Genomic DNA, 24,795 nt, shown 5'->3' on the forward strand with positions numbered 1-24,795 from the left:
TTCTTATCACGTCGAAAACAGTTTTAAATTAGAACTATGCTTAAACCTTTATTAAGGTTTTGAAGTAAGATTTTTTAAATGGGCATTCTTTAAGGTATTATTTGATTGATTTTTTAAAAATTCCTGGAATCAGCAACATGTATATCTGTAACAAACGGACACTGACAATGTGTCAAAGAATTTAATAGACTAGCTCGTAGCTTGGCATTGGAATCATTTTTAGTTTAAGAACAACAATGAAATAAATCAATAATTCTTTTCAAATCAAAAAAAGAAGAAGGAGGGGATAAAAACAGAACACTTAGTAGAAAGTAGTAAAGGTTTATGCTTTAGGCCCAGCCCCGCATGAACTCACATGTCGCACATAAATTTGTGAGAAAATCAAACCAAAAAAAATAATTAATAATACATGGACGTCTCTCTCTTAACCGTGGCAATTGTTATCTGTTTCAGAGATAGTCCCGGGCTGATCAAACTGGAGATCCAAAACAATCCATTGGAACTGGTTGGAGGTCCTTTCCTGGCGTCAAGGTCTCTTCTCTATCTGTACATGAGTGACTGTCACATTTCAAAACTTTCTCCTCAGTTCTTCGCCAATATTACAACCCTCCACACTTTAGATCTGTCTGGAAATCCACTCCGTATTCTGGAACCGGGTATATTCGACGATCTGCGAAGCTTGGAATCCCTGACCCTCAATAGGTGTAATATCACGTACATCTCGAATACAGCTTTCATTTTCTTAGAACATTTGAAAGTGTTGGAATTAGCGGAAAATAATTTGAAGAGTGTCGAATGGCCGATTGTGCTGGGTCCACTGGGTCGACTGGAACACCTGGACCTTCGTCACTCGGGTATATCCAATTTGCCGGAGAACGCGTTCGGAAATAACACGTGGCTAACTCGACTCATTCTGGCAGAAAACGAGTTGACTGACTTGGATGTGGCAACGACACTTGGCCATAATCTGATCCATTTGAGTGAGCTCGATCTCTCCAACTGCCATCTGAAAGGGCCTTTATCCGAGGATGCTTTCGCGAACGCCACTAACCTCAAAGTGCTCTACCTTGCCGGCAACCACCTATCTGCCGCCGATTTGGCCGTCGCTCTAGCGCCTTTGGTCAGGTTGCAAGTATTATCCCTCAGGAATTGCGGCTTGACCAGATTCCCAGCTAACACGTTCCATAGGTTCACGTGTCTTCAGGAGCTGGACATCTCCAGGAACCCGCTCAACGGCGCCTTCACAGCTTTGTTGTCTCCGTTGGAAACGCTCGAGCACTTGAACATGGGCTACAGCAACTTAGAACACATCTCCAAGAACACGTTCGAGAGGATGACCTCCTTGAAGACTTTGATTCTCTCCGGCAACCGGTTGAAAAGCTTGGAGTCAGGTCTCTTCCAGAATCTGACCCACTTGAAGACTTTAGAGCTCAATAACTGCGGTCTCGGAAGACTGAACGAGACCGTTTTCTTCGACAACTACACCTATCCGGACTTGGAAGAATTGAGACTCTCCGGAAACCCTCTGGAGATCCCAGCATCCGGTTCGATCTTGCCTCACCAACTGTCAAGATTGAGAATCTTAGACTTGAGCAACTGTAACATCACGCACTTGACGCAGAGCACTTTCCAGACGTCAAGAAACATCACCAAGCTCATTCTCTCCGGCAACAAGCTGTCCAACTCGGAGGACGCCTTGAAATTCCTCGAGATGCTTCCGTTCCTGGAGAATCTAGACATGAACAACAACAGCCTATCGCACATCTCCCCGTCCGTCTTCGGCAAGAATTACGAGCTGATGACGTTGAAGCTTCTAGGGAACCCATGGAAATGCGACTGTAACATCGCCGACATGTGGGACTGGGCGTCCCAGGAGAAGGGCGAGCTGGGAGTCCTGGTCGGCTCGACGGCGTCCGTTGGCGACGGCGTGAGCAGCTCCAAGAAGAAGCGGGTCCTCACCTGCTTCTACGACATCAAAACATCCCCGACGAAAGCAAAGGCGACGAGACCCGGTAGAGAACTGGCCACGGTCGCCAATAAAACCTGGGCTAGATACGTCAAGGAGGCCGACTGTCCGTCCACGAACAAGATCCACAAACCGGCCAAAATCGTGCGTGAGATCCGCGACGTATCCTCCCAATCGGAGTTCGTCAAGGAGCCTTTGCACGGGGATCGAGCACAGCCGTCGTGGACCCTGCTCATCGCCGGCAGCGCCATGCTCATGATGGCAGTCGTCGCTCTCTTCCTCACCGCCAGCATGTTCTTGAAGAAGAAGCGCACTCACACGCTCATCAAGGCCAAAACTCCCTCTCTCGACGAGGACGTGGATTTCGCCAAAAGGGGCGTCCTCAACGAAAAGCCCCGAACGCTCAGGAGAGTTGTCAAATGACCTGAGACTCCCGCCAACTAAGCAGAACTTCATTCACCACCAAGCTACTTTTTAAACGGAGACTTGCGTCACTCCTATGAATCGTAATAGGTTATAGGCCCAAGAGCGAAATTACACAGGAATATCCACGTTTTTGGCCTTGTGCATTTGCAGTGACTGAATTGGTCTGATGATCAGAATGTGATTTAAATAAATTTCCAATTATTCATTTATGGTGCTCTAGAGATTATTATTTTGAGGCAAAGTCAGGCTCTTGTTGTAAACTTGTAGAGATAATTGGATTTATTATTCTCGGCTAACCTTCTTCACAATACTAATTACCGTCCCGTGTTTTTCTTTTTCAAATGGCACACGGCACATGAACTGATTGTCACCGTATAATTATTTTATGTTAGACCACTTTTTGGTAAAGACCAAAACTGTCAAGAGTGAGCGGGTTACTACAGGAGATGACATTTTCAAAGGTCTTTTTGCACGTGCCAGAAAAATTAAAAGATTGAAGCTACTGATACTCAGGTTAAAATTGCAATTCTGATATTTACACGGCAAAGTAACAAGCGACAGACCTTCGTAGTTCACTCATTATTTAGGTTGGAATCCAATCCATTCCGAAAAGGTATTTATTTCATGATCTGATCGTGAGATGGCTCAGAGATTCGCCCTCCGACTACCGTTCTAGGAAAACGGCGATACAGATCTGAGTGTGAGAATATTAAAAGAGACTGGTGATTGTCATCGTTTTATGAATAATTAATTTAAGTTCCTATTAGGTCTAATAATGACTCACGTTCTCTGTACTATCCAAATGGTAGTGAAACATCACTTTGCTGTTACATTCAATGCGTTTTATCCATTTTATTCTTGCTTAAAATGTTTTCTTTAAAAAGAAAAAAAAATGCGCAATAATAATTCGCCAAACATGATGCACAAACAACGAGCCATTTACGCCATTCAGATATTCATGACACTGCAAGACGTTAGTATGTCTGCGATACTGATTCAAAGACACTGAACAGTAAGAGTTAAATATATAGTCTTCTCTTTCTTTATTATTTATACACATACTTTTTTATTTTTAAATGAGAAATACGGCTGCATGCGACAATGCAGCTTGTATTCTCTAAGCATTTAGGAACTGATTGTGAACTTTAAGCGTAGACTTTCCATTATTTATGGTTTAAGACAAATCACACAATTCGAAAGCAATTTACCATCAAATTCTATCGTCTTAATTTTTTTTTTTGCCAGAGGTGATTTCACTTTTTCCACACTTCAAATAACCACTATTATTTTTTTCCTAAATGAAGTTCTTTTGTCATTTTTATTTGAAGATTTGCTGCGCCCTGGTCCAAACTAAATGTGGTGATTTTGACACGTTCTAAATATCACTGTGTTCATGAATTTGTACTGCGCTGCATAGCTTGTATAGTGTATTGTAGGTCAGAGGGAAGACTAAATTAGATTCAACCTCTCAACTTATTAAAAAAATAATCCTCGCGAAGAATTATGAATGTAGAATTCAACTTGTGATAATATCAGAACTTGAAGTTCAGCGCAAACATGCATGTGTGCATTGCGCATATGATGAAATAAACTCAGTGCTCAAGTAAAGTTAATGGCGTCATTAAAAATCAGGACTGGCTGTCATTTCATGTTAATGTATAAAGTGTGTCGAACTTGACATTTAGACACTTTACAGTGAGATAATATTTTTTGAAGAAGTTTGATCCTGGCCAGAAATAAACGACTTCTTATATTTACCTACCTGTCGAAAAATATCGGGGATTGTCATGCATTCCACAAGGCTGCTTGACATAACAAGACCCATAAGACTTTACAAGAGAAAAGTAGCGAAGGGCGTTTTTTCATTCATTTCCGGTCTTGTTGTTCAAAACTCAGAACGTACATTTAGGAACAGTCAAAAATATATAAAACATTTAAAATTCTCATGTGAGTTTCAAAATCATGGAAGCTTGAGGTAGACAAAAAATAAATTATAGAGCAACAATTTGGAAAAGACGGATAAGTATAAGGTAAATAGACCGAAGAGATTGCAAACGTAATTTGAAGCCTACCTCACATTTGATTATAAGTCCTTATTTATCCAATATAAGGTCAAGCTAAAGCTAAATTTCTGTTTTGTTTGCATCATCATTTTTAGCACTATGGTGCCGTGTTTTAACAAGGGTGATAAAATACTTTAATGCCTGATAACAAGGATACCACGAGAATGAATAGTGGAGTTCAGATAATAGATTCAAAATCAACTCTGATTACAACGCTTTAATTTTGAGAATCCATTTCAGATATAAGAAAAAGGTTTACATTGAGCATTGAGCTCTCATCGAGTATATCTTGAATTTATCCAGTTTACGCTATGTAATGTTAACAATGCCTCCTTAATTGAACCAGGTAATCAAAAACAAGTTTTGCTCTCAGAGATTTTTTATTGTGTGATCGGAGTCGTGTATGATTAGAAAACTCGGTTTTAGAAGAACGAACAAAGTTTTTTATTCTCTAAGTGCCCAATTCAAGGCTTGTTTTATAATTTATTGTAATCATTTTTTCTCATTGTGAAAAAGTTATTTTTTTTTATTTATTTATTTACATCTCCATAATCATCACATGCCTTATAAATATTGTTTTTTGTTTTTCATAGCATAGAAACACAATTGACTATCAGCTGTATGTTTAGCAGGGAAAATACAAAGAATGATGATTTGTTGCCCTTTTTTTCAAATGTGTAATCTATGTTTATTCGCAACAATCATATTTGCAAGCATCATGTAAGATTGATACATTATTCAATAATTTATTTGATTATTCTTTTTCTACTCATTCCATGTTTCCCTTAATCTTGTTTTGCTACCGCTAGTTTGTTTTATAATCAGTTAGTTTTTAATAAATTTGTTAGTTGTTTAAAATATAAAATAATAAGTGTTATCTGAAGTTTGAGTTTTCATTTTCATAACAATATACTCGGCCCTGTCACGAAATGATAAGGATATCGCCGAGGTAAAGGTTTAGGGGTAGTTGGTTTTTAGCACTATATAGCCACCACCCTCCGCAGCTTCAAATAATTTTATTACTCTCAAATTCATTATAATAACACTAACGGCAAAGTCAGACATGGCCTATTGGACTTAAACCACAGCGTGAAAGTGTACGAATGAACTGAACAAACGAGTTATCACATGGTAGACATTAGACTGGCAAAAATTCCGCCGTCTTGGATCTTGTAAATGATGTAGTGTAACAGACTAATCTAGTACATCTATTTCCTTTTTTCTACAATCGAGATATCAATTTGTGATGATTGCGATATTCGACGTAGTTGATTCGCAATTATTCAAACCAAAACAATTTAAAAACTTCATTTCCAAATTCTGTGCGAATCAATTGTGTTCAGTAATTCATTGTACAATTTTGTACCTAATTAATAATTACAGTCATACATTAATTAATGTCTTAAGAAACACGTAAAATTTCAATTGCGAAAAACACTAAGACGCACACTACGCACAGTGTACCATGAAGGCGCGAATACGACAAGGTTATGTGTCTGTTTAGAATGAAACAATTGAACTAGGTACGAGGCTTCAAGCAGCTTTGAGATACCTGTTTATACTCATAGTGCCGAAAACTCTGGAAACACTTATAGTGATCTATAATTTAACAAAGAGGTCAGCCAGTAAAAAAGGATGTGAAAAATGTTACACTGTCAGAAAAATGAAAAGAAAATCATACTCCAATCATTTTTTCTTTCCTCACACTTGAACTCTTAGACATTTTCATAGAAACTATGCGCATTTCCAATGCTGAGCGTGGTTTTCTTCGGTACCTTTAAACTAGAGTCTAAAAAACTACAGCCGAGAATTTTTAGAAAAGGAAGAGCTGGAGAGCTCATGAGACTGGGTTTCAGATAATTTTGATAAAGTTGCCCTGCGTGTAAGAATTAAACGGAAAGAGCTTGTAAAGTAGGTGCAATTTATAACCATATCAAGAATAGTCGTTGAACTCTTCCTTTAACATCGAGTCATGAGGAGAGTATATCTTTTCAAAAATATATCTATCTCTCTTCAATCCTGGTGCGGCCAGAAGTGTTTCTGTTAAACTTGGCTCATTCACTGCTCCATTGACGATATATTTCAACAGTATAATATTTAGACCATCTTTACTCTCGAAAGCACCAAAAAGGAGCCTTCGACGGTATCACAACGATCACGCAGTCAAGAATACTAACGTTGAAGATTACTTCTCCTGTACAAGAAAATGAAATTTACCAGAAAGCGCACCGTGCCGGATAGATACGCGATTGTGAATGCATATGATGTTGCATATCACTCATTGTGCAGGAGTCTCGACGATATAAGTTCCCAGGTTGTGCTGGACAGAAACGAATGTTTTGCTGTTGGCCACTTATGTTTTATTTCACTCTCTCATTTATTTTTACATGAAAACCAGCGAATAGTGGTTCTTGAAACGTTCCGCAAATTGTTCTCATCCATTTGAAAATATTTACAAAAGGAAATGTTTTTTATGATGCTGCGTTGAAGTATTTCGCGAATTCCCGTGTTCACAATTCCATTTTAAAAACTATGAGGGTATTTTACAAAATATGAGGGTCAGTGGTGAGGCGCGAATGATCGATTATTGATATTTTCCCATTTGATATTATGGTAAAGAATCGATTATATGGTGTTCGTTCCGAAGACCCTGTTTATCAATCTTTTTCCATATGTTTAAATGGAAGATCTATCGATACATTTCAATTCACGCCACAACACTGATGAGGGTTCTCCTAAAAAGAAATAACTGTTAAAGAAAAGACTGCTGCGAGTAAGACCTGCAGATAAGCTTTATGATTAATCGATTGACTGAAGACATCGATTTTTGGCTGATATAATCGTATTAGTCATTTCGATTTTTTGGAATTGATCTAAGTTCGGAGTCGATTTTACGATTTGATGAACGCTTGAAATCGGTGAACGGCTGAAACATTTAGGTTAAATTTTGTCTAACTTTTGAAAATTTTAACGGAAACGGCAATTTTAAATGATTTCGATGAAGAGAATTGAAGGGAAGAAAATCAAAATATTGCCGTCAATTATTAAATCGTATTGGCATTTTTTTCAAATTGATCAGAATCAAATAGATTTACTGAACAAAATAATTTGCAGTTTTAGCACCTAAAAAGTCAATGAAGTGTCTGGTGATCCCAAGACGCTGCCTTCACTGCCCCCGTAGTTAACTTTACATCCTGCGAATGCAAATTCAATTGCGTCGGCAATCAAGGCAGCATCTTACGATCATCAGACACATTTTTGACATCCTAGATACTAAAACAGCATATTATTTTTTCAGTGTAATGAGAGGCATTGTATACAAGCTTCGAGAAAATGGATTAAACGTTTGAGTATTTGATTGAGCCTGATGGTAGGGATAGTCATTTTCCAGAAAATCACTGAAAAAATGATATGCTGTTTTAGCACCTAGGATGTCAAAAAAGTGCCTGGTGATCCGATGATGCTGCCTTCATTGCCACAGCATCCCATTTTTTTCAGTATGTATTTGCTCCTAGACACCCTCTTTTTGGGTGGAGGGCAAATCCGAGGCGAAGAACAAAACGGAAGATTTACTCGCGATGAAGAGCCATGAGCGTATCCCTCCCTCTCGAAGGGATCTTTCCGGCGGCGAAGAGCGCGGAAAGCGAGTTCATGTTGTCTGCGCGCGATGTAAAACACAATTCTAGTTGGGCGAAAATACAAGGGCGCACTGTAACTGCTGAGCCATGATGGAGCACTCAAGAGTGACGACGGGCTTTTATAAAATAAATAAAGTCACGGCGCGATCCTCGGCATTTTATTGCTCTCGGTGTGCCGGCCGCGACCGCCCCCCCCCCCCCCCCCCCACGCGCGAGGGAGGGACAATAGCCATTGAAGACGGATCAAGTGTTCTCCTGTCCTAAGGAAAAACGACGTATCACCATTCGAATGTTGTCAAATTTCTCTCGATGACATCTTCATTGTTCAAAAAAAAAAAAAACTTAATCGGCCCGAAACATTTATAAAGAAACAACTTAAAACGGGACTAAGGCCGCAAATAATGAACATAAAATAAAATAAAAAAAAAAACCCCGGGACGTTTCGCAGGGATCACACTCGCATTTTCAACCGGCAAAAACAAGAATAGTATAAGAAGGACACTATTAACTTTTTATAATTTTCTTGTTTTTGCCGGTTGAAAATGCGAGTGTGATCCCTGCGAAACGTCACGGGTATTTTTATTTTATTTTATGTTTATTATTTGCGGCCTTAGTCCCGTTTTAAGTTGTTTCTTTATTTTTTAGGAAATTTACAGTGGCGACGCATGAACGACAGGCATGTATCCGGGGGGGGGGGGGGGGCTTGGAAAAAAAAGGAAGGGGTGCCTGATAAAAGGGTTATTAAGATATGATAATTTCTGTAATTTAGAGGTTACTTTTAAGTAGTGTAAGCTAAAATATGCTGTTGGATTCATATTTCAAGTACAGATTATCCGTGTCTCTTGTCTAATCAAGTACGTAAAAAATATGTTGATAGTTTATTGAATTTTTAGATTGAGGATTATAAGTTGGACTGTAAAACTCATGGGGCTCAAGCCCCCCCCCCGCCCCCGCCCCCCCGCCCCCCGCCCCCCGCCCCCCGCCCCCCGCCCCCCGCCCCCGCCCCCCCGCCCCCCCGCCCCCCCCCCCCCGAAAGTTAAAAAAGCAGGAAAAGAATAAAGAAAAGAAGAGACAGAGAACAAGATAAGGCGAGATGGATAGGAATTTTGACCTTTCAAAATGTGTCAGAATAGAGTTACGATTTCAAAAATATTCCAGATGTGTTGAATGCAGAAATATGGCGGTATTTTAAGCCGAAAGTAAAGAAAGAAACTAACTTTTTTCGCAGAAATTGATGGTACATCTGCGTCACGGAAGCCACAAAATGCGTCCAAATAGATTTAAAATTTCAAAAATTTATCGGGGGAGGCCCCCGGAGCCCCGGGCACCCCCTGAACTGGGAGGTATTCCATATTCCCTGAGCTCCCCCCCCCTTAGTTGGGGGAGGGGGGAAGTGGGGAACTCCGCTCACCCGACCAAGCCCTCCTCGAAACAAAAGCCTGGTTACGTGCCTGATTGACTATCGATAACTTTGGATATAAAGCTAAGGTGAAAAACCGATTATTAAGGTGTTCGTTGCCAACACCCTATCTATCGATCCTTATCCATAGGTGTAAGGACAGATCAATCGATACATTGCAGAGCACGCCACGCCACTGGAAACTCATGGATAGACGAGGTGGTAAAATAGAGGGTGGGCCCACACTTTTTCCACAGGACTCCGCATTCCCGCCTGGTATCAGGAACCCTAGACGGGCCGAATGCAAAAGTTATGGACATTTTTTATGCCCAATTACGTACGGTTATTAGTTGGCTACTTAGTTCCTTTTCTAATAACTTGTTTAATTACGTTGAAAATCATTTGTTCTATTATTTTAAATACCTAATATCTTCATTAATTAAAAAAATTAAAATTGTATTGTTGAAGGTAACGCTATAATAAAACAAATGTCTCTCGTGATTAGGACCGAGTTAAACAGAAAGGAGCCAAGCCACATCAGCTATTGCTAAATTTAACTGGGCAATTAAATTTTTTACGAGAGACCGTTTGTGCGGATTCCTTTGAAATTTTTGAGGAATTTGCTTCAAACTATGGAGAATTTTTACTGAAATTTGCACGAAAATCCGCACAACCGTTTTCATGTAAAAAATTAAATTGCCCAATTAAAGTTGGCAATAGCTGATGTGGCTTGGTTCCTTTTAACGCAGTCCATTAAAGCTTCTATTTTTCGTGCTTAATTTATCTGTTTTCTTCTTATGGTCACATTTATTGCTATCCTTAAAAAACATTCAAACACGCCGGAGTGAAATCCTGAATTGGATTCCCTCAGAAATTCAAATTGAAAAACTCAAAAGTTATCGAAAAAGATTCCAATTTAGAATAAAGCTGACAATATTCGAATGTTCATGCGTCGTTTTGTCTTGGCACCGCGCTGCGGTGTTGGCGTTGGGTCGGTGGCGCCGAAAGTTTTCCAGTCAAGAGGAAACCGGAGGGAGAGCATAAGAATGTGACGAAAATGGGTTGCCTCCTCTTAAACGCTGACAATTCGATCAAGCTGTCCTAAACTTTTTTATCTCTCAAGTTTTACTGTCGATTCTGTTTTCTTTGGCCGCGGATTTTAATTCAGCGTTGTACGGTCTCATCCGGTTTCCTGTTATCCTTCTCTCCTTTCGAGCTGATCAAAACTTCATTGTATTTCAGAAAATCCTCAGGAAACTGAAATTTATTATTTTTTCAACCACTTGCGTATGTGTGTTTTTTTTTTCAACTGTTCATTTTTATTGGTGCATCAAACTGTATGTCTCACCACCTCTCGGATGGCAATGTGAATTCGGCGATTTATGTTTGGTTGAGGAAAGGCATTGCTTTTTGGCCATTCAGAAACTCATGATTTTTAATATTTATTTTTCCATATTATCCTTTTTTCCTTTCTCTGTTTTTTTCAGTTGTTTGTAATAACACAGAATTATTTTCCCCTTTCTATGAGTATGACAGTGTACTGTACGATTTCAACGGCAGATATCAACTATGAAAATATAATTAAAAATTTGAATAATGATTTCGATACAGTGAACTGAAATTCGTCCGAACTGTACACTAATTTACATACTAGTATTGTACCGGTAATGCAGAATTGCGCGAAAGGTTGTAGCATCTGCTACAGGAATGCGCAAATTTAAAAATGAAGTTAATTTAAGGTAGAAGTTTGGCAAATGCATTATTATGTTACGCTATAAGGTTAGTTCGTTGACAAATCATCGATGTCTTACCTTCTGATGATAAATGAAGTGATATGATTGAATATTGGTGGAGGGTATAAAAAACTTACGTGACTTTTCTCGAAAAAAAAATATTTAATCGGGAGAAACGAGGCAACGTTAAAATGCTTATGCGGCGTCAAAATACGGGCCTTTTCAGTTCTGTTATCCGATGCCGCGATCATTGTAACGAGAGTTCGAATAATCGCGCCAAACAGTGCAGCCGGCGTTAAACGTACATTAGCGCCTGCAAGACTCTAGGAATACCTCTCGCATGGCGCCAAACAGTGCGGTCGGCGCACAGCCCATATCAGCGCCTACAAGACTGCATGAATACTTCTCGCATTGCGCCAAGCGCAGTGCAGTCGGTCAGTTGGCCTGGAACGCATATCAGCGTTTACAAGAATGTATAAAAATGCTGTTGGACTGCGAGTCATCATTTTTGACTTTCTGCTCAAGTTTTTACCATAATTAAATGGGAAATATTTATCCTCATTGTAACAATTTGGAAACTCAGATGATATTTAATTTTGTTTTGGTTATAAGAGATAAATATACGCTTTCTTTCGGGTGTGCCCGTTGTGTTTTGAATCCATCCATCTCTTATAAAACTTGAACATGGTTGCCCTACGATTTTTTACGTGTAGTTTTTTTTTAGTGGTTGGTTGCCAGAGGCCCCTAGTTTACTTTTAAAACGTCTACGAAGGCTCTCTGGGCCAATCGTACTGCGAGGGCTATCCATCGAAGAGAGACTTGCCCGTAAATGAATAGGGAATGAGCAGTCTTCCACGATGTAGCTATCTACCACAAAGGCTGCCGGATTAACGCTTCCTCGTTGAATATTGAATATTTACGCAAACATGTGAGTTTTCGGTACTAGAGAAATTCGCGCAATTCTATGCAAATCCAAAAAGGTAAAAGAGGGGGCATTCGCGCAATTCTATCGCAGCCGTATTGTACAACTAACTCATTAACATTGTGCACTAATTTTGAGTATTGTGCAACTAACTCAGTAGCATTGCGCACTAATTTATTAGTATTGTACAAACTAACGCATTACGTTGTGCACCAACTCATTGGAACAACTCCAAATAGTCAGAGCACATCTCCAATTATGGGAGTGCAATATCAATAAGTTGTTGCACAATACCGATTTGGGTTAGCTGATATGAAATCATCCAATCCTTCCTTTCCAGCGTGTGAAGGATTGATATCTACTTGATATCTATCAACGTAAGATCGAGGTCAAAACAGCACTTCAATTTGAGTATCTTGTGAGCATGAAGGGAAAAGAAGCTTATTCCATTGAAAAACCTAATACTGCGAATTTCGTGGCAGTGTGGATACAACATTTTCCTTTTTTTCTGGGAAGAGATGGAAGATACCATGCCGCTGAATTCCGAACCCGCGTTTGAGAAAAGCTGATAGTTATTACCTTTAGGGTTTTCACCGTCTTTGAAGCATTCTCAGATGGACGTAGTTCTGCCAAACTGAACTAAGTGCATTATGACGTGAGCCCTGTTATGCATGTATTCTTATGGGTCTCAGGGCTCATGTCTTAAAGCACATAGTTCCTCTAGGCAGAAATACGGCCAGATATATATCCGATACGCCTGCCAATAAACGTTCCAGGTGATGTGGTTGTGTGTGATTTTAGCTCACTGAACTGGAAAAAAGATTAAATAAATTTTAACTCAGCTCTCGTTAAATGTTGCCGTCTTAAAACTTTAATTGCTGGTTATGGATGATACTTTTTTATCAGATGTTTTGTTGTTCGAGTAAAACCCTCAATGACGAAGGAACTGCATCTTCCAGAACTTTAATCTATACAGGATGATCCAGGGATAAAATGACAGACTGCAGGAGCCGAAACACCCCGAAACCGCTTCACTTTAAATCGAGATTTCGATTTTTTTTTACATCATTTAGGAATTCAGGGCATAAAAGTACAGGAAACTACAAATTTTGATGAGATTTGGTTCACAACCGTTGCCAAAATGAGGGAAAAACGATTTACTTTCCGAATTTAATTTTTTTTTTTAGGGGGGGGGGAGAGCGTAACTCCAACTGGGGTCACTTTTGGAAAAAAACTTTATACCACAAAAGAGTCTTATTTTGACCCATAGAAATCGCTCCTGCAGTCTGGCCGTTTAACTCTGGATCACCCTGTATAGCAACTCCTCATGCATGCATATTGCTCTGAATGAAAATATGATCAGGATACACAAGTTACCTACTGAAAGTTACACATTTTTTTTGAAAGCGTTTCCCCCTTTCAAATTTACAGTTATTTATCATACAATTAATGGAACTAATTATTTTTGATTAATTTACACACAGGTATGAGGCGTGATTTGGCCAGTTATACACACATTAAAATTTGTGGAAAAAACGGCAAATCCTTGATTTTCATTGGCCCTAATTCCATGTATTCCCACAAAATTTTTTATGTCTTATGAGTATATGTGTTTAGGTTGTTTGAGGTTTCAACGCTAATATACAGCTTGCAGGTTACGGAAGGAATTTTACAAAAAAAGTATATATTTATTTTTCTGGATGAAGCTAATATTTAGAATAAGCTGACAAATTTAGTTATGTTATAACCACTCGTGGGCAATATGTCTTTTTGTCTTGTTTTCTACTCTGAACGTGCCTCCGTGTAGAAAATGTAGATCCCTAGTGCCATCTTAGTCCGTTAGTTTTAGCTTCTTCATTTTATCTTCATCTTCTTTTACCAGTAAGTAAAAGGTCATGAACGTAGTGCTGAAAGACTGAATAAATAATGAGATATTAAGGACAAAATGAGAGTAGGACTAAAGTGAGTTAGAATAAGTTGGAGTGCGCTGATACCCAACCGTGGGCAAAAAATGAGGAAAGTTGTAAAAAGCTCCCCTAATTTGAAGTTATAAAGAATTATCTAAAAAGGTTTACACGTTACATCTCCTGTTGCCTGACGCATGTCGACGGTGAAACTACCAAACCATGTATCTCGTTTGCGGTGTTTAAAAATCTACGCTCATATTTTATTTTTTTGAAGTAGACCAAATCAATATCATTCCTTGAAATTTTCACAGAATTTTCTCCGCACGAAGAGGAAAAATCACAGAAATTTTCAAGAGTGGACGTCAAGTAGTTTTTCATTTAAAAAATGAAGTATGACAGGAAGTCTGCGACGTCGCAAACCGAGATACGTGGTTTGGTAGTTTCACCGTCGATGTATAAATTATACAATTTTACGTTTTAGACCAAAAAAGAGAGACAAAGACGATTCTTAATCCAAAAGAAAGGGTTTTTCTTTCTATATCATACTCAAAGAAACGGGTAGGCAGGAACAATTTGTTACTCAAGAACGAACAAAATAGTGAAAATTATTAGTCGGATGTATATTTCATGGTAAGTATAATATTGCTTTTAACACACAATATTTTGTATTACAAAATAACATTGTTAAAAATCAAAACAAATGAGTTATGCTTTACAAAAATAAGTTCTAGTATTTACTTCACAATAATATTATGTAACATATTTTATTTGCAAATATATGTACAAAAATTTAGGAGTCTCATCCCAATATGGGCTAGATGTGTCTTTTTTAAACATGTCAATTAAATTTGGAATATAAATATTTAATATTTCTGATTTTTTGTTTCCAGGGCTCATACATCGATTATGCAGAAATATTATCCAACCTGCCCGCGACATCTGAAAGTGAAATATTCAAAATGACCGATAATAGGATTTGAAAAATCGAAGATGATAAAAAAAAAAAAAAAAAAAAAAAAAAAACTAAACTAGTTAATAAGGTGAATTACTTTGGTAATTCAATTCGTGTCGGCTAGAGAGCTAATCTATTCTTTCAGAGCCAACGTCGAAGATAAGTTTATGCACTTTCAGAAAGCGACAGCCTTCTTGATTATTGTATTTAAATGCTGAACTGAAGACGGCTGATTTTTCGTCACATTAAAAAAGCGCGTAATCTTATTTGGCGAGGTGGTTGAAGCTGCTAATTTTCCACACTTTACAACTCGAGTAGGTTTTGATTTTTGAAAGTAGATGCTGTTATTTTTATTTTAAGAAATTCTCCATGACTATTAATCCCCCTCCTTTTGTACGTATGTCGTGACTCTCATTAAATGTCATTATGCCACAATTTTGAAGAGGGGAATCAATTTACGCTATCTCAGCGGCGTTGATTTAATAATGATTTGACGAGTTTAAAAAATAGGAACGTAGAATGTTATGTAAATGGAATACATTCAGGATCAAGGAGAAGTCCTCATTAAAACCGTGTTTTTCATGAACAAATAATTGAAAACTGATGTGAATGTGCTTCATAAGACTAACCGAAAATTTTAAATAACAAATTAAAAAACTTAACACTTGAACGAATAAAATTGTAACGCATAAATAGACAGTGACAAAATACCCGTGTAGACCGAACATTTTTCGGAAATTCGATCCAATAAGCTTTACATTTTGCGCATTACTCAAATAAAAATTTTCGTGAAGAGAGAATAATTATTGTTTTCCCTCCATTTTTTGCATATATCGTCATATACTGCCTCTCCTTCCTTCATGCTTTATGAATGATGAAAATTCCTTATGTGAATGAAAAAATGGGCTCCGCATTGAACCAAATCTTGGTTTGTTGTGTGTAGGTATAGGTAAAAATATCTTTATTACAGAGTAAACCTATCTTTTTTCTAAGAATGAATTTTCGACTTAATTTATTGTGAAAGTATGCGCTGAAGAAATAATAATAAAAAAAAAACATTTTTTTAAAATCAATTTTAACCGATAAGGTGAGAAATGGTATGATAAAAAAGCTGATGAAAAAAAGGATAAATTCTCAAAGAGTCACTTTTGGAGCCGAATTTTCTTTTCAAAAAGTATATATAAAGTAATGTAAGGACTAGGAATTGGGGATTTATAACATAAGTTTGATTCTACTTAATTTAACAAATTTACACGAGGTCATGACTAAAATGTTAATCACAAAATTACATTTTGAGGTTAGGTTTTTAAACTAAACTCATTTTGCAGAGACAAATAAATTTAGAAACACTCTGTTCTGTTGAATTTCATATAAGGCATGTCTGTTACACTGTAATAAATTCGTCTGACTTCAAAATCAAGGTCAAGATCAATCAGGTGTTTATCGCCGTGTCAGTGCTGAATTGGTGAGGGAGCGGATTGATAAGACGATATTCGAGGACGAAAATGAATAGAAATTAGTTTGAAATTGATACTTTTTTCAGCCCCTGTGCGGCATTTGATAGGCAGCTCGATTATTAGTAGTACAAAAAAAAATGATTTCTAAATTCTTCATCGAACAGCAACAATAAAGTCAATATAGTCGAAGCTTCTAAGCCCTCTTAAAAAATTGAACTTTGAGGACGGCTCAGAAAATTTCGTCACTGAAAGCTTTTATTTAATTGGGAAGTATTGAAAAATCAAGAGTAAAACATTTATTTCCGAGACAATTCAATAGAGATTCCTTTATGCGCTCCGCCCTAGGCCTATTTTTACGGAGGAAGAAATTCCTCAAAAATCCTCACGTGCCTTGAAAATGTTTGGAAGTTACAATGTTTCACCTTGAAATTGGCCATATATCTTGTTCGCATCCTCAAGCTGAACTTGATCGTAAAATAACAAGCATATATTTATCTCATTTTTGACTAATTTTATGGTTCTCGAGGAAGAAAATGTTATCTCCCTAAAGAGAATTCCAAATTTGATTAGAATTAATGTTTACCGGGGCTGACTTACTCAACTCCGTTTACGCAATGAGTTTTGAAGAACTTGGTCACAAGACTAGAATTTTGATCCGAATTTTACCGATTTCTGTTGAAGGGGCCAAAAATTTGTTCGGGGCTATTAATTTAATCAATTTATTTATAAAACTAAAACGTTCCACAAAAATTTATTTTTTCAGTGTTATTTAACTCCGGACCGACTTAATCATCAATAAAACAAAATTTGTAACGGTAGGATCATGGCACAGAATAGAACTTTGAACTATGTACAGAATGGCTAAAAAAGATGTTTCATAAACCAAAGAACGACGAAGCAGTATAAATACTTACAATATATATCTGAGTATTTACAATATAAACAATTGAGAGAATAGACAAAACTGGTAACGAATATTGGAAGAGGGGGAAAACTTAAACATACACTATATGGGGGACCTTCTTGGCTCTGGGTATTTCGTTCGTGTACTCGTTCCCGACTTTTTTGGCGGTGCCTAAGCTGGGGAACGGGTCCCAGTGCTCCATGGAGCCATAATTTTGCTTGGCCGAGGGACTCTCCGGTTGCATGAGGTAGCCGTTCATGAGCATGCTCGTGTAAGCTTTATCCGGGTACAGGGTAAGCACGGGGGTCCGCGTGGAATTGACCATGACCCCGCGGGACTCGAGGGAACCGGAGGTCTCGTGGCTTTTCGACTTGCCGCAGCTCATCCGCTTCCCGGAAATTATGAGGAACAACCCGATTAACAAAACCGTAAGCAGAGCCAAAGACGTGGCCGACAGCATGGCGATGGTGAGCCACGAAGTCTCGCAGCGAACCGTGTCCTCCGGTATCTCGCCCACCATCTTCATTTTCAGCTCCTCCGGGGAGGTGCACTTGAGATTGTGAAGAGTGATTTTCAAGGCGTCCGGACTCTTAACGCCGGGCGCCGTGATATTTTCAACCACCCTCGGGGCGGGTTTGGCCGATGCCTTCATTTGCTGCCGCACCAAGACCCACAGCCAGAGCAAGGAGCAGTTGCAGTGCAACGGATTCTCCGAGATGTCCAGGACTTTAAGTCGGTCCAGTGGAAAGTGACTGGCGTCTAGAGTTCTCAGCGAGTTCCCTCGCATTTCGATCCGGTTCAAATTCGGGTTCCCGTGGAAAATTCGAGGCGGGATCCGCTCGAGGCCCAGGTTCTCCGATATCCGGATATTCTCCAATTGGATATTGTCGACGAACGCCCGGGCGTCGATGCTGACCAACCGGGGCATCCGAGAGAGCACCAAGTGTCTGAGCTGGAATAAGCTCTTGAAAGACACCGCTCCCACGTCGCTCAGCTCGTTACCGCTCAAGTCCAAAGTGCTCAGTTTGGTGAGCTTGGAGAGTTGCTGCGTGGGGATTTGCGTCAGGTTATTGAAAGACAAATCCAAGGACGTCAGATCCCGAAGAGAGTTGAAGGCAGACTTATGGATATCACTGATGACGTTATAAGCTAAGAGGAGTTCCGTTAGGTTGCTCAGCTGCGGGAACGGGAACGAAGTCTCGTTCAGGGTCTGGATGAGGTTGTAGGAGAGGAGGACCGAGGAGAGCTGCGCGTGATTTGGCAGAGACTTCAGCGCCTCGCTCGGGACGTCCACGAGCTCGTTCCGCTCGAGGATGAGAACCTGGAGATTGGGCAAATTCCGGAAGAGGGAATCTCCATGGAGGGAGACGATCCGATTCCGGGTCAAGTTAAGCGTCTCCAACGAGACGGTATCGTTGAAGGCGTGGTTGTCGATCCGCTCGATGTTGTTGTTGCTCAGATCCAAGAGTTTGAGGGCGCGGAGCCCTTTGAAAGCATCCCTGCCGATGGCGGAGATCTGGTTGTGGCTGATGTTGAGCAAATGGAGGTGGGTCTGGTACTGGAAGTTGCGGCTCCCGACCGACTGGAGCTTGTTCTCGGACATGTCGATGTGCTGGAGTTTCGAGTAGATGCTGAAGTCGCAGAGGATGCCGGGTGTGCAAGATATGAGGTTGCCTCTCAGGTGGATGACCTGGAGGTCGGGGTTGAGCTGGATCGGGATGTATTCCAGTTGAGCGTGGGTGCAAGAGGCCTCGAGAACGTCGTCGCGGCAAGTGCACCCGGTGGGACACATCGGGCTCCCTCTGCCCACGGCTATCGCTGACCAAAGTAGAAGCGGCACGGCCACCCAAATCATGGACACCTTGAAGCGCAGTTTCCGGCCTCGTCCAGGTCCCCTCTCGAGGAGCTCCTCTTCCTCCCCACCCCCCTCCCCGTCGCCGTCTCCTTCTTCAGCTGCGGCATCGCCGTCCTCCTCGAAGTCCTTGTGCGCGAAAAGCATGACATTTCTTGCTGCCGTCGTCGCTTCATCCTCCATGACAGGCGAAAAAGTTCATTGGACCTGCAACAGAAAGTTCAACATTTCTTTTAGATTCTAGATCTATGGCGTGCCTATATTCTCTGAGGTATGCACACTGGAAAACAACGCATTGGATCTAGAGTCCAGACTCTTGAAAACATTCACAAGAAAAAATACTCTTGATTCAATCAGATTTTTGCTTAAATCATTGGAAATCCGCTCAAATTGAGAAGCTTGGTTCTTGATTTAAACGAAAATCCGATTGAATCAAAATTATTTTTTCTTGGCGATGTCTTTAAGAGTCGAGACTCTAGATCCAATGTGTGTTTTTTTTTCAGTGCAGTCTCTTCTCGTGGTGTCTAAAAGCTCTGGAGACAATTTTTTCTATCGATACTCCTTTTTTTTCTTCTCTTATACTATTCACTTAAGAGAGTTGCCCTGCTAAAAGGAAAACAAATAATAATAAAAGTAAGCATCAGAAGAAAGAGCTTCCCCGCGGAATCTCAAAATCAAATGTTTTGATCAAACTCGACAGAACCAGCTTTATCAAAAATATGTTCTACTCTAGTTGTCCTCCCTCTTGTGAAAAAGTATGTGTAAAATGTGTATGAAAAGTGAAAAGTGTGTGTTAACATGGGTACGTTACGTTACGGATCATTCCAGTTCGCCATGGTACATTAAGAATCGCTCCGGATCGTCACAGTAAGTTATGGTGCTCAAAGGTACGTGATAGATGGTTACAGTTATTTATGAATAAATACTGATCGTCACCACACATATGGGTGAAGTGATAGCAAAAAAGATATGATATTACTGGTGTATTCCTTGCTGAACTGAGTGACAGTGGCTAAACCACTGGTCACGACTATACGTGCTCCCAAGGCGCTCATAATGCCACCACGATTATTCAGGGCGGATCCACAGAGTGAAGGATACGCAGTAATGAGGATAAATCGACGTTTGTTCCTCGCCGAGACTGAGCGAATGTAACAAAACTACTGCGCGCAACTATTCGTGGTCCCAAGGCGCTCATTTTGCCATCAGGCTCATCGAAGGCGAACTCCATCGAATGAGAGACACGCAATAATAAGACTATTTATAAAAATTAACTAGGATTTGTATTACCCTGTGATAGTTTTTCGGAAATTCGAATTTCAAAATGCCGGGAATTTCCGTTTCTGTTCGGGAGCGGGGATGTGAGTACACATTATGTCCTAAATTGATGTAATACCTTATAGAGAGTTTGCTCGATCTCATTTTAAAAATACTTCGGAGTCAATGGAAACATTTTTGTAATCACTTTCTAACATTTGACGGACTGTGCGTTATTGTCATGTCTACTTGCTAGTTATCTGTAGACCATTCAACTACATACATTAGTTACTTTACAATAGTTCGTAATTATAGTGTTTTCTGCTGTATTTTATTTAGCTAATAAAATTGTACGGATACCCTTAACGAAAAGTGGACAAAGATAGTATTTACATACCCCAGCATTATATGCATATGCAGTTTAGAAGGGAGCTCGAAGACGGGCCTGCAAACCATCCTTGCGGAAATATTCACATTCCTCGACGGGGATAGAGGTAAAATTTGAATGCAATGATAAATTAAATATAAATGCAGTGTTTTTGGAACTGAGTTGATGTTGGAAATAAATTGACGTGCATAGTCTCTGGGCGCGTGTGTAATTAGCTGATTTAAAATTCAACCCAACTCTTGACGAGGAGTTACCTCTGAGCCAGCGTGGCGGCCAGGCGCGCAAAATAGTTAAAAGTATGGCTTGAATTAAATATCTGAAACGCTTCCTACAGCAAAGTTGCCGGGTTTAAGTTGAATTTTATTGCCCATAATATTGTTACTGTTACTGTTATGGATGTGAGTGGATGCTTCCGTCAGAAAACGTGCGGCGTTTTTCAGTGTTTGATATACATTATATAAAAGGACAAATCTTCAAAAAACGGAAGACTTGACTCTATAAATTAGGGTTAAGCAGAATAATTTTCAGGGCTATATGCATCGGTATACTTTCTCAAATCTGAATAATCCATATTTTCGGACTTTAATGCAAATATCGAATTTCATTCGTTTCTTATGGAGTTCTTTGATCGGTCTCAAATTTTTCTTGGATTTTCTTTGTTTTTTTTTTTTTTTGAGGGGGAGGGGGATAATAACTCTCTTTATTAATTTATATTATATTACAGCCTGGAAATGCAATAAACAATACTGCATTTCGAAGATGGGAAAGTTTTACGATGGATTATATGAGACAGACTCACATGATCAAAGTTCTTAATCTAATGTCTCTGATCATCAGCGAGATATTAAGAGTTGTTAGGATCAGAATTCGGTGCTATATCTTCATTTGATAGACTACAATCTGATTGCAGATGATTACATCTAGCTATAAAATGCGTATACGCGTACGCAGTTAGTGCTAGAGACAGCTTTGAAAAATATTCCCAAATTAAATCAAGGAATTAGCTACTTCTTGGTATTGACGGTTTTTGGTTCTCATTCTTGGGTTGATACATTTTTCTCTTAATTTTATCTTTGCTAGAAAAATCGACATTTTTGTCATTATAATCGATCCTTTACAATATTCAAATTGCACTTATTATTCTGGTACAAAGGCACTCAGGGATACGTTTTCCGCAACGCTTAAATTTTCAGAGTGCTTGTTTTGCCTGACGTACTAACGTTAAGTACTGCTAGTTCATTTCCTCAGTTTTTCTTGTTTATATCTCTTTTCACACGAAGCATTAAGTTCAACGTACGATGGTTCAAACTACTATAAAGGGAGACTCCGATCATGGTGGTGTGCTGGATGTTCTGGTGTTCAACAAGAAATGAGGGGCCTGGAGAACAAGGCGCATAAGTCCCGTTTTTGCTATTTCGAGAAATATGTGTTTGAAGTTTCAAAATTACATGGAGCCTCATGGCAGAAAGGAAGTTTAAACTCATTTTTTGATGCTTAAAAATTAGATTTTACCAGTAAATTTTTCACAGAATTCATTTCAAACTTATATTAAGTTGAAATCACTTTTTTTCTTTCTTTTGGAACTGCTTGTATGCGCCTTGTCCTCCAAGCCCCTCAAATATAAAGAAAACGGTGACTGGATTGAATTTTAAGAATTCAGTAAACGTGCTGAGGTAGATGACTATACTTTTCCAGGTGTAAACGCCGAAAGAGTTGGCAACCGAGGGTGAGTTTTGCGGGATGGAGGGTAGTGATAAAAACGAGAGAAACGGCGGCTGGTGGGAAATTGTCGGGTGGGGGAGGAGGTAGATGGCCACCACAGGAGCGTAATTTGAAACACCCGAAGCGTTTGCTGAGTGATTTACATTTATGAACCGGGCTTCGACATTGAGTGCGTTTTAAATTTCGAGACGCAGCTTCATAACTCACTTTTTTTCGCGCTAAGCGTTTTTAAGTCAAGATTTATGAACTCCTAAATATGCCCGCCGCGAGCTCGGCCGATAGTAAAGATACAAGTGTCGAGTGTTGGCTATTTTGTCGAACGTTTCTCACCCAAGATTCCTACTCCTGAATGCGCAGCACGTCTTTTCAGTTCCTCTTAACCTCGTATTTCACCTCCAATTTACCTGCTTACGCACCTAATAAATCCAGTGAAGATCCAACTGGCTTTGACCTACATACTCCTGGATTCAATAACTTGTGAGGGGAGGGTCTGGAAGCTAATAGGAAAAGTGTCTATCAGAGGAGCAGCGTATGAGGAAGATGAGGAACGGGTGAAAGAAAGGTAGAGAGAGAGAAAGGAGTGAGGAGTAAGGTCAGAAGGAAAGTCTGGCTCAAGGGGGAAAACGCCTTCAATTGAGAGTGATACTGTGCAACACATGGAAGCTTGAATAGTTGTATCATTCCATTATCTATTATTTACGATATTCTGATATGGTTCAAGTCAGAATTTGGGGATCGAGGGGGTGGGGAGAGGGGGGAGGGAAAAAGGGAAGGGCGAAAGAGGAAGGGAGAGGAGAGAGGATGAGAAAAAGGAGAAAACAGAGAGTTTTTTCAAATGTTTTTAAACATTTTCAATAGGTATCAACTTCATGACGGAAAGGTTTAAATATCTATCGTAAATCCTCCGTCTTGAGTTCTTTGAAACTAATTAAATATTATCGAAACTAATTTATAAGATCCATCAAATTTGATAGTTTGAAAGAGAAGTAGGTTATAACTAATTCTTTCTAAAACAAAAAACAAAAAACTGAAAGGAGACACGCCCATCGGTGACAAAGATACATTCTTAAAATGTTACACAAATGTTTCCATCGTGATAAAAAATCTTGAAAGTTTGAATAATGTTATATAGATACATTTAAACAAATTTTCATTAAAAGTCAGAGAAATGATACCTTCAAATTATGTCACCGACTTATCTTATTTTGTTAAGGCACCTTCAAATTAACATACGATTTTCAACTACCAACCATGTTTAGGATACAATTCATAAACGTGCTCAGAGATGTCGTTTGGAGGTCATAAAAGACTCCTTGCTAAGTTCAGATAGCTATACGTCGCGGATCACGAGTGTCTTCTATATTCATTTCAATACCATTCGGATAAGAGAGTCATCGACATTCGAAACGATACCTCATTGAGACCATGCCTTCGACATATTTTAGATGCGACCCAGAAACATGTTCAGAGGATGTCGTTCGGAGGTCATGAAAAGTTCTGTACGTATAGTTCAGACACCTCCCGACGTGAATTCTTGAATCGTGGATGAGTATGCGAAACTTAGTCGATTATAACCTCATTTTTTGAAACTTTGGAGAGAACATGATAAGCCGCAGAACAATGCAACATGCATGATTCGACAGGGGAGAGGAGACAAAGTAGGAGGGTGTAAGACTGAGAAAGCTCCATAGCTCACCAGGACGGTAACCGACGTCGACGGGACGTGAGCTGGTTCACTAGGGAGACCTAAATGCATGTTATTATGGGTTTATTCAAATCACTCGGGGGAAATCGCGTATTATCATGACAAATGCGCATGTATGCCCTTAATCATTTCAACTAGCCAAGATCAGACTGAATTATGCGCATGAATAAGGATATTACAGACACTTTGAGGCGGCAAAAGCTCGGTACGTGTAATAAAAAACTTTTCCTCCTGTTTCCACGCTTCGGTGATACTCGCCAGTATCGGCTCTTAGTCAAAGGCTCAGTTGCCTCGCGAAAAAAAAGATAAAAGAAGCCCTCTCTCTGACCAAGTTTACCACTCGTCTCCGAAAAGGTTTCTTGTTCTTTTATCAACTTCTCTCCCACCATCTCCTAGATCCAGCGAGTTTCTTCAATTTTCCTTGAGGAGACCCACGTTTTAAAAGTACATACATTTTTATCACTCTTTGTTAAATGCTAAAAATTCAGCCTCTCAGTAATGGCT

The 24,795-nt window shown here is 39.4% G+C and overlaps 2 protein-coding genes across 3 annotated transcripts in view; one reads left to right on the forward strand and one right to left on the reverse strand.

Annotated features, from left to right (window-relative positions):
- The window catches only part of LOC109035579 (uncharacterized), a 30,672-nt gene extending 25,334 nt beyond the window's left edge, over positions 1-5,338 (forward strand). The window contains exon 4 of the mRNA XM_072302619.1: positions 454-5,338. Within this exon, the coding sequence (XP_072158720.1) occupies positions 454-2,389 (1,936 nt within the window). The 3' untranslated portion in view covers positions 2,390-5,338. The remainder of the gene's footprint in view (positions 1-453) is intronic.
- Positions 5,339-14,608: 9,270 nt separating this feature from the next.
- The window catches only part of LOC109035577 (uncharacterized), a 197,112-nt gene continuing 186,925 nt past the window's right edge, over positions 14,609-24,795 (reverse strand). For both annotated transcript variants that reach the window (XM_019049261.2, XM_019049260.2), the window contains one exon: positions 14,609-19,426. In XM_019049261.2, coding sequence (XP_018904806.2) covers positions 17,459-19,402 — 1,944 coding nt within the window. In that variant the 5' untranslated portion in view covers positions 19,403-19,426 and the 3' untranslated portion in view covers positions 14,609-17,458. The remainder of the gene's footprint in view (positions 19,427-24,795) is intronic.

Source organism: Bemisia tabaci, chromosome 1 (genome assembly GCF_918797505.1).
Source record: "Bemisia tabaci chromosome 1, PGI_BMITA_v3".
Lineage (NCBI taxonomy): Eukaryota > Metazoa > Arthropoda > Insecta > Hemiptera > Aleyrodidae > Bemisia > Bemisia tabaci.